Source organism: Marmota flaviventris, chromosome 5, assembly GCF_047511675.1.
Source record: "Marmota flaviventris isolate mMarFla1 chromosome 5, mMarFla1.hap1, whole genome shotgun sequence".
NCBI lineage: Eukaryota > Metazoa > Chordata > Mammalia > Rodentia > Sciuridae > Marmota > Marmota flaviventris.
In genome coordinates this window covers 101,149,202-101,160,441 of record NC_092502.1, presented here as the reverse complement: position 1 = coordinate 101,160,441, position 11,240 = coordinate 101,149,202, and the positions used below count along the sequence as shown (strand labels likewise).

Here is an 11,240-nt window from a genome sequence, read left to right as displayed (position 1 = left end):
ACAGGATATCAGGTGGATTAATTAGGCAAGGAAAGTAAAGCATGAAGCTTGGTGCAGACACCTATAAAATATTCAGTAAAAGCTATTTCTAGTGGTAATAAAAACATTTTATCCTGAATCACAAGATTTATTCTATGACCTACTTACTCAACTACCAATCTTTATTTGATGCAACTCCACAAAAACAAATTGAGATGTTCCTTCACTTACAGGAATGAACCACCTAGTCTAAAATTCAGCATACTAAAAGGGCAAATTTTAGTTGAATGCGCCCTCTAGTGGTGCATGTTATGTGCAAGTACCAGGCACCTACATAAGATAAAACCTAAGGTGAAAGTCACCAAGGTTGGTAATTAGAATCTGAAGCCAGCTGGTTAAGATCATTGTTATGAGAAACACTATCATAGATCTCGTATAGCTCATTATTTTCAAGAGCTAGAGGACTGTTTTGTCTTTTAAAACTTTCTAGAATATTCACGAAATTTTCTATGCTAAATCCTATTATTCCTGTGGTACTGACTTTAATCTTTCCTCTTAACTGGGACACTTTCTAGTTTTCTCTAATGTTGCAAAGTAACTATTCAGTTAAAAAATACATTCGGTTAAAAAATACAGTACGAAACCAAGCACCAACTATGTACCAGGTAATGGGGATACAGTAAACAACTTATTACACAATTCATTATGCAATATCAAAATTTGAAAAGTGCCATCAGGAAGTTTAGACTGCCATGAGTACACAACAGAGAATTGGTTTAGTATAGGAAGAGACTGCAAGGTGAGGCTAGTGAAGTAGGCAGCTAAGGAGTTTGAACTTCATTCTAAGAACAATGAAAAAGGATGGAAGGGTTTGAAGTACATTGCATGTATCTGATTTGGCAATCTGATTTACACTTTCAAAGTTTCACTTCAAAAAGGCAGAGAAAGTGAATTTGACGGAAAACCAATGCCCAGACCAGAAGCACTGCTGGTGGTGAGACAAGAAGAAAGCTGGAACACGGGAGGTAGCAGTATTGATAAAAAGAAACAAAGTGAGCCGGGGTTGTGGCTCATTTGGTAGAGCGCTTGTCTAGCCCTGGGTTAGATCTTCTGTAGCACATTTAAATTAAAAAAAAAAAAAAAGTGGCAGAGAGAGAGAGGAAGTGGACCAATATTTAAGAAGTAAAATAAATGCAGAATGATGTGGGGATGGAGTAGTGGTCCGAGTGAACCGTGTGGCTGTGATGCCATTTTATCACTAGTACAACTGGTGGTGGTATCCAGGAGAGAATAATGAGTTGTTGAGGAAAGTAGGTTTTACCTCTTAAACTTCCCTGGCCACAAGGTGTAATATTTCAATTGAATGCTCACCTAGCATTGAACAGGACCATACGGTACCTCCCCCATCAAATAGAGCCCTCAAATGCTTGTTGTTGTTAACTTTTATCACAGTGACTTACTCCCACTGAGTCAATACCTTTACCTTGCCTCCGTCTTAAATGTTTATAACTCCCGCCCACTCTCAATTTTGCCAGATGTTTGTTGTTTTTCGAAGTCCAGTTCAAGCCACAGTCTCAAGGAACGTTTGGACATCTCTTTCCCCACTCCAGTGTTTCTCCCACTAAGTTGTAAATTCACAGACAACACAGATATGAAGATTGTGCACTCTTCATATCTGGGTCATCGGCGTCCAGAGCAGCACCCTTCAAACACCAGGAAATCCACAATCTTTTTCTCGTTTACGCGCTCAAAAGAATCTGAAAAGCCCACAACGCCGCCTCTCCCTACAAACGGGAGATGGCTCACCGGAAATGACGCTCTATCAAGACATACGTGATTCCGGTCTCGATATCCCAGGTGCCATAGGGGGGCCGGGCTTCTCTGGCTTGCTAACTCGGCTTCTCTGGAGGAATTGCGCGAGGTAAGAAAGTGCGCGTGGCATACTGGGAATGAGATCCCCGAGTCCCTGGATGTCGTAGGGAACCTCCTGTTGATTTCCCCGGATCTGGCCGGACCTAAATGGAAACGCGGGAGGGCGGAGGAACTGGCTGCTGGATCCCTGAGAGCCCCCTGCTTCCAGTGGGGCGGAACCGCAGAGATGTGTGGCCTGTCAGGGGCCGGCTCTGGGATCGGCCTCAGCTGTTGGGGCGCTGGCCGCCGCGGACCCCTCCAGGCTGGGCTCTCCCACTTCACCCCCTGATACCCAGAGCGCCTCCTTCTTATGTACTCAGGGGAACAGCTCTAGCCGCTCTTGCCAGGCGCAGAATCTTCGGCACGAGAGCGTGTAAAAATGGTGTGTAGCGTCGCCCACCAGTTCTCTGGGTCGGCCCCTCGGCTCCTGTTGGTGCCCTGTTTGAGACTAGGGAGCTGAGGCCCTCACGCTGATTGGCACACAGGATGCTGCCCTAAAAGGGATTACCTAGTAGGAGATCTGATTGTTCATTGATGGTGGTTGATGTTCTCATTCACCGCAGAGAAAAAACTTTTCCAAATTGTTACTTAGTATGTAAAGTAACCGAAACATTGTTCCGTTTTATGTTGGAGCCAAATAATTCTTTGTAAAAGAAATTACTCCTTTAAAATGTGTATGCATCAAAATGAAATCTCTTTTTCTGAATATTAGAGTATATTTTGGGACACAATACCAAGATATACTTTTTAGTATTAAATATTTTGTATGTTTTAAATCATAATTTAAAGGAACTAATTGAAGATTATTTAAAACTTCTGGGCTGCAAGCTGCAGATACTCAAATTAGTAAGAGAGGAAGACTTGATATGACCATGTGACTATAAACACTTTTGTATACCAGTTTTATTTATAACTCTGCCAAGAAGGGTTATAAAGATAAATCACATTAAAGGACAAGATTTCTGGATTCTTCTTAATCTGCTAGCCCAACTGTTGTGTCGGAAGACTAAGAAAGAAGATTGTGAGAAAGTAGCACAGGGAGTTAGAAAAATAAACAGCCAGGATTTGGGAGGAATAACTTTGTTCATTCACTGTATTACTGTGTGGTTTATAATTTATGAAATAATTTCTTGGCAAGTTATTTTCCAGTTTTAAGCAAGTATATATGCTTTTTATTTCGACCAGTGTGGTGGCTTCCCTGGCAAGTGCCAGATTTATATTAGAAGCATATCTATACAACATATAGAATTTAATATATGTAAATATCTAAATGCAATTAAAAGTATTTTAGTAATTAAAAGTTTAACAGTTACCGATATACCATCTCTTGTTTTTTTTTTTTTTTTTTTTTAATTGATGACTAACCAGACATGCTTATCTTAAGGACTGATAAGGTACCTCTGATGCAACATGACCAGGTGGGCACGAGTTACTACCACACATAATAAGAGACCCTTGCCTGCAACATCATGGGAGGACATGAAGAAGGGGTCCTTGGAGGGAACAAGCCAAAATCTACCAAATCGCAAACAACCTGAAGCCAACAGACTGTCCCTTAAAAAAGTTGCACCCCAAGCAAAACATAAAAAGAACAAAAAGAAGAAAGAGTACTTAAATGAAGATGTAAATGGATTCATGGAATACCTAAAACAGAACTCACAGATGGTTCACAATGGGGACATGATAGCAATGGACAGCCAGGAAGTAAGGGAAGAAATTGCAGTTGCTTTAAAGAAAGACAGTCGACGGGAAGGAAGACGATTAAAAAGACAAGCAGCAAAGAAAAATGCAATGGTGAGATAATCACTTCTTCCATGTTATTTACTTTATATAGTTAGAAATTGTCATTCATATACTCACACATACACATATCTTAGAAGGGTCTAATTACTTTTGTCCTAAATTTATAAAGCATTTTTTTTAAGGTCTTGTACTTCAGCACATATATGCTAGGCACTCGATACATTGCTTAGTCATCACAGCACTACAAAGATGATGGCAATATCCCCATTTTATGGGTACAAAATACTGAATTGTAGGCAGGCTAAATAACTTGCTGTAAGCCAATTAACCAATATCGGGTGAAATTCAGTCCCAGACTTTAAAACTTATGTTCTTTACCCTGTCTTCCAATTGCCCTTTTTCAAATCGATATTTAAAAAATGAAGATTAGGTACCACAGGTTAAATGTGTGTAGTTCCCATTACTTGGAAAGGATGGATGTTCTTTTATCTTTATCCATAAAAATTCAAGACACAAGAAAAAGAGATCTAGCATGAATCACACTAGTAGTAACAGCAGAGTTAAAACTCCTTGAGATTTTCTAGTAATTGTTCCCTCTTTTAGCAATACTACATTCTGAATAATGCTGGGGGCAGCAGGTTTATTTCTGCAGTGCCTAGTCCTAGATTTTAAACTATGTCAAACACAGGAAATGAAATACTTAATATAATTTTTTCCATTCTCTAAGTGAATTTCCCATCTTCTACCAGGATGCTAAAAAAGAATCAGGACATATTGCCAGTTATTACACTTTGATTTTTTTCTTAGAATTGTGAAATGGAGAGCACTGTTTATACTGGTACAGACTGTATTATTATATTTAAAATTGACTATTTAGGGATCACACTGGTAAAGTATCCCTTATGGATAAATTTGGATAGAAAATAATCATTTTTATTTGGATTAGGATAAAGTTTTGTTTCACTTGTAAAATCAGTTATTTTAAAATATCTTTAAGCCAAGAAAGTTAATCTAACTTGAAGATAATTTAATCAACATAGGCTGTATGTTGGACTGCAGACCATTTGAAGACATTTACTGTTATACTTCTTAAGAAAAGCTTTATGCTTGTAATTAAGGACTAATGATGTTGTTTTTCACAAAAGGAGTGCTTAATAAATAGTATATGGTTTGTTTTAACCTACTGTCAATTCATTTTCTTGCTGTTTTTAAAATTCCTCATACTGTGTGTCAGTTCTTAAAGGCTAATAAATTGATTAAAATACAAAGATTTATCAGTCAAATCTCTATAAGCTAATTTACATTAAACCAAGAGACCAAGACTTCTCATTGTGGTGATCCAATTTTTAGCAGTAACTTTTCCTTCAGTGGTAGAATAAATATAGTCTATTCATTTAGATCAGTTCATTTTAAGTGTAAAAGTTATTGTAGACTTTAAAGGGACTCATTCTTCTCCAATGTTATTAAACAGGAAAAAAAAAAAAAAGAAAGGACAGAGGTACAAAATGTGTTTTATTTTGCTTGTTGAATTTGCCTTTTTTAAAGAAAACCTGTGCTTATTAAACAACAACAAAAAGTTAAATGACTATTTGTTACCTAAAAAATACATGTACATTTTTCCAGCTTAAATAAAATAATTCACATATCTTTCATTTCTGATTATAATTGATGTTCTGTTTCATTTTGGCAGAAAAATATGTACCACATTGCTGAATAGTATGTAAAGATCTGTATATTGTTTAGGTTTTGTGTAAGAGCCAGATAATTATAATTATCCCTTTACAATATATGGTGCATATCTTCTAAAAATGAAACTCTATTTCTGAATGTTAAGTTTTATGAAAAGTACAAAAACAATAGATTCCAGGTGTAATGGCACACACCTGTAATCCCAGTGATTCAGGAGGCAGGAGGATCACAAGTTCAAAGCCAGCCTTAAAGCAACTTAGTAAGGCCCTAAGCAACTTAGTGAGAACCTGTCTCACAATAAAAAATAAAAAGGAAGTGGCTCAGTGGTAAAGTGCCCCTGAGTTCAGTTCCTGGTACCAAAAAAAGAGGATATAATTTTTGCTACAAAATATATTATGTGATATGAATCATGCTTTAATTGGAAACATTTGAACCAAATTCATTCAATTATGTGAACCCTAAAAGTGTAAATATTAATTTGAGTGCTAATTTTATAGCCATTAAAAAGCTTCATTTTTCTGGTGCAGACATTTCCTATTAATAAAATGAATAGTCCATATTTATTCAATTCATTTACACAGTTGCCTGTTTAAAGCCATATATAACATTGTTTCTGAGATTGATGGATTTGGAGATTGAAAATCTTTAAAAGCATTGAACCCCTCTGATGGAAATGATATCTCTAGTCAGGAATGTGAGAAACACTTGTTATTCTACAAATAATATATTGAGTTGTTTTTTTTTTCTTAAAAAAGCTAAATAGCTTTAAAATGAGAAATGTTTTAAAGACGTTATTGATAAGAAGTGTAGTTTTGCAATGTGGAAACTCACTTTTTGTTTTTCTAGGTATGTTTCCATTGTAGAAAACCTGGCCATGGAGTTGCAGATTGCCCAGCTGCCCTTGAAAATCAAGATATGGGCACTGGAATATGTTATAGATGTGGGTCCACAGAGCACGAAATAACCAAGTGCAAGGCTAAAGTAGACCCAGCTCTTGGTATGTTCTCTTTTACTTTCTTGGGTTTTGGGGTTGGGGGAGTGACCAATAAGTAGCCAACTGAGTTTTTTGTTGTTGATAGAATTTGTTATGACACTTAATATTTTGAAATCATAAAATTTCAAGTTATGTAAAAAGAAATTATTTTAAAGTAATGTGAATTATGTAACTTGCTGTATACAGAATCAACTTAATACAAACTGGTGATTCTTACAGGTGAATTTCCTTTTGCAAAATGTTTTGTTTGTGGGGAAATGGGGCATCTGTCCCGTTCATGTCCTGATAATCCCAAAGGACTCTATGCTGATGGTGAGTACTGTTACCCTCATACATCAAACTATCAAACATGACAAATCATTACGCAGAGTTGTCATTTGATTTATTTACACTCTTAATCAGTTAGTGCATACATTTTGGAATAAATAGTGAAATCTCAAGAATTTCACAGTTTTTTTTAACAAGTGCTTTTAATGTACTGGAATTTTTGTACAATATGTCTTGATATATTAATAAGTCAGAAAAAACTAAGGTGTATTTTTCAAACATTTTTTTTGAGAGTGTGTTATACATTTGTACTTTTAAACATAACAGAAGCAGAGGGATTACATATCAAAACTAAAAGATTTTTAAAATAATGTTATGTATTTAATCTCAGCCTAGCATCTCATTTTGGTAGAAAGGATGGTATACACTACTCAGTTTTATTTCTGAATTTTTTCCTTATCTGGCATGGGATCATGTAACTTTTCTTAATTTAAGCTCAGCCAATGTCTTAAGGTCCTACAATAAAGCCTGTGATGTCTAAAACATTAGGAGGAGATTGTTAACTATTCATGTTTTGGCTGGCACCATCAGGCTGTAGACATCTCTTGTGTCTTGTGTTGAGTTCCCACTGGAGAAGTCCAGTGCCAAAGCATAGCTTTTGGAGTCAGTCAGACTTGGGTTATAACCTAGCACTACCACTCACGAGCTACAAAACTTTGATCAACTTACTAAACTTCTTTCATCTCAGTTTCCTCACCTATAAAATGGAGATGAGAAAACTATATTTCATATTTTATTGATTCCAAGACACACATTTTTTTTTTTTACCATCTCAAATCTAAATCAGAATAGATCTTATCACTGTTGGGTCTCACATAATTGACATCTTTTTTTCTGGGAGATATGTGAAATAATGATACATGTTATGATCAGTATTATCTTAGATTTAGTCAAGTATGGCATTTACCTATTATGAGGATTAAATTGTATTTTTTCAAGTGCCTCTTCTGTTTCACTGTGTCATATAAAATGGTAAAGAGGCTTAAAAAAGAAAGGCAAGAGGAGTAAATAACATAAACTTGAAATTTCAGCCAGATTTGTATCCTTTTTCTAAGTGGCTTAATATTATAAGCATGATTATAGTAATGCCTGAACACTAAGCAATAGTGTTTTATTGTTAAGTGAAAAACTCATTTAGAAACCATGTGTGTTGTAATTCACAATCTTGAAATGTCACTTAAATAGATGGGCATTTTTATTAGGGTTAAGGGGCCTGTCGATGGAAGGTACTAAAACAAAAGTTAATTTTATACCTTTCCTAACTGCTTAATCCTCTCTGACCTGTAGAATAGAACAGTAGTGATTCCTAACCTTTGTTTTCTTGTTTGTTTGTTTATTTGTTTTTTGGGGGGATCATTGACCATTTGGGAATCCAATAAAAATTATGGACATCCTCCTCAGAAAAATGCATCTGCAAACAACTTTTGTTACAAGTCCAAGACTCCACAGACCTCTGATTGTCTAACTATGATCAAGATCCAAGTTTCTGTGCCATGGTTCTTAGACAAAACCCTTCCACCTTCCCCTCCCCTCCCCTCCCCTCCCCTCCTCTCCTCTCCTCTCCTCTCCTCGTACCCAGAAGGCCAAGTTCAAGAGATAGTGGTTAGATAAAGCAGTACTCTGGAAAGGTAAGAGGAGTGGAGAATGAATTATTACTAGGAATCCTTGTACCTACCTAGGTATCTGACTCCAGCTACTTTTACAGCTGACAAAGACGTGAAGATTAAATAAAATATGAAACTGCTTTGAGATATTGAAAGCCCTGTGTTAAGTATGGATAGTATTCAGTAACTTTGTTCTTTCAATAGGTGGTGGTTGCAAACTTTGTGGTTCTGTGGAACACTTTAAGAAAGATTGCCCTGAAAGTCAGAATTCAGGTAAGTCCCTGGGCCTCTATTTCATAAGGGTAGTTTTATTATTTCTCTATTTTTGCTGCCTTTTGTTATTAGTAGCTCATAGGAGTTCTACAGATCTTAAGATGACCTGCTTTCCTATTGCTGTTCTCAGAGGACAAACTGACCAATAAGCCTGAAAGGATACTGGTTTATAAAACATCTTATTCATTAATTTTTATATTTGGTAACTGATGAATTTAAATATAATGGAGCCTAAAGTCTCCTTTCACTAAGAGAAAAATCAAAATATGAAAATAACTTTCAACATTAATAGGACGGGATGCATTCATAAATGCTTTGCTTTGTGTGTACCTAAATGATTCAGAGTGATTGCAAAAACTGCCAAAAATATTAAAGATGTGTTAATGACACAGCAACTGGCTAGTTATTTTCTCCCTGATGAAATACTAGCCTGTTCATCACAACTTCATAAATGTTGGCTCTACCTATAGCTGACTTGAGGAGGTGAGGATCATCATTCCATTAGTTTGCCTGGATTAGAATGATGATGATCTTGTATTAAAGAAAGCAAGGCAGTAAGATAGCCCAGCAGTGCTTCTTGAGGAAAAAAGCACATTTCTTTTTATATCAATAAGCCACAGTAGTACACTAGTATATTTGCCTCTTATTTCTTACCCCTAACATTTAAATGTGAGACCCAAGAGTTCTTGTTTACAGTCTTGTCTAGAATAAGATAGTCTTTACTGTAGTTTAGGGAGTAAGATTGAAATGATGAAGTGGAATTTGAATTCTCCCTCCTGGGAGGATTGCCACTTCCCAAATGATAAGACTGACAAGCAGATGTTGTATAATTTCACAGGTGGAATCTTGTGCATTTAAAACCAATGCTTCATAAGTCTTGCTGTTTACAGACTCTTGGAATTCATTGACTCTATAATGATGAACTCTGGGAAAGAATGAAAGAGCTTTCTCATCAGTTTGTGCATTGCAAAGTAGTTGCTGCATTTCCCTAATTGGGATGAGAAATTGCCTGTGGTACTCTGAAATCAAGGGTTATAATCAATTACAGAATTGCTCACTTTCTGTGAGTGATGGAGTCTTCCCTCTTTGAGATTATTCACGTCAAAACTAGTTCCTTTGCTAACCCATTATCAATCTAAGTGGATGCATTTGATTAGCCTTTTCCTTATATACTGTCTTTTCTTTTACAGATCGAATGGTCACAGTTGGTCGCTGGGCAAAGGGGATGAGTGCAGACTATGAAGAAATTTTGGATGTGCCAAAACCAAAGAAACCCCAAACAAAAATACCTAAAGTTGTCAATTTTTAATAATGTTCAGCATCGTTGTTAATTACTATCACATTGTTATTTTCCGAACTGGGCGTGCTTTACAAGTTAGGCTTCCTTAGCCCCAAGAACAGTTTACTTCATTCTGTCTATCAATGAGTACTTCTACCGCTGTTTGGAGAAAATCACTGAAGAAAAGCACAAGATGATTAAATTGGATTCTCTGAAAGAACTTGTTTTTAATGGAGAAAACTTAGACAAAACTAAGTTATATAGTTGATTTTATATATATGTATGTGTATGTATGTATGTGTGTGTATATATATATATATACACACACACATACATACATAACAAAAGCATACTGCTTTGCATTTGTGAATGAATTTTTGGTCATATTGTTTTCTCGGTGTAAAATATCAATTATTATACTAGAAATTTATAAATTGCCATAAAGTCTGTATTTTTAAAATATTGAATAAAAATGCACTTGCAGTTCCCTGAATATCTGATTCTGTATTGAACTAGTCATTGTTCATTAATATCCATATAACAATCCCTTTGAAATCAAAATCTTTTATAAGAATCCTGGATGGGGATAAGCAGGGATTTGGTTTTTGTTTCAGTTTTGACATAGTTAAGGATTATTAATGTTGGGGCTGGGGTTGTGGCTCAGTGGTACAGCACTTGCCTAGCATGCATGAGGCTCTGGGTTCGATCCCAGGAACACATAAACAAATAAAATAAAGGGATTGTGCCCATCTACAGCTAAAAGAATATTTAAAAAAAAAATTATTAATGTTAAAGTTGAGAGTTACCTCAGCATAACAGAAACTCTTTTTTGCCTTTGATTTTCAAGAAAAAAATTCTCACCCAAATTCAGTGTGTAGAATTTAACCACAATGATGGCACATAACAGATTGTATATCAAATTTAATAGCATTTTGTTTCTCATGTTTTAGATGAGTCAGGGCGAGATGAAAGTATCACCATAATAGAGTTAGAACACTAATCAGAGACCCATTAGCTTCTTTGTCTGATTTGATGAATACATGCATACTTAATACATATATTTCACAAGGCTTGACGCTACCATTGTACTGTATAATGGAATGACTCTGGTGGTTTGTGTGTTTCATTTGAAATTTTACCTGATTGAATCCATTTGTAACTAAAGGAAACAGCTGTGATTAGTTACTGATGCCTCAAAAGCAAAATATTTACCAAATAAAAAAAGAAACACTTCTCTCTGTTTTCATGTCTGCACAACTCAACTGTTCCAATCTTAATAGGAGCTGTGCTTTTATTTTCTATGTGAGAAGAAAACATGATGACAAAATACTGCTCTGCATCCTGGAGCCAAAGAAAATGAGTGCCATTCAAAAGGAATTACACAAGCAGGCAGAGAAGGACAGTAAGGCTGCCTTAATCATTCAGTCTGAATATACCCAAA

General features: G+C 35.8%; 1 protein-coding gene across 3 annotated transcripts; it reads left to right on the top strand.

Moving 5' to 3' along the window:
- The first annotated feature begins 1,817 nt into the window (after positions 1-1,817).
- Zcchc9 (zinc finger CCHC-type containing 9) lies at positions 1,818-10,292 on the top strand. Of its 3 annotated transcripts, none has more exons than XM_027927649.2 (6): positions 1,818-1,900; positions 3,275-3,684; positions 6,169-6,319; positions 6,536-6,628; positions 8,452-8,520; positions 9,711-10,292. In XM_027927649.2, the coding sequence occupies exons 2-6, from the start codon at positions 3,301-3,303 to the stop codon at positions 9,827-9,829; spliced, it is 816 nt and encodes a 271-aa protein (XP_027783450.1). In that variant the 5' UTR covers positions 1,818-1,900; positions 3,275-3,300; the 3' UTR covers positions 9,830-10,292. The 3 variants fall into 3 exon arrangements, with proteins under 3 accessions (XP_027783450.1, XP_027783451.1, XP_071468552.1); XM_027927650.2 differs by having other exon boundaries at positions 1,827-1,900; positions 3,259-3,684; XM_071612451.1 differs by lacking the exon at positions 1,818-1,900 and adding an exon at positions 1,941-2,272.
- Positions 10,293-11,240: the final 948 nt, after the last annotated feature.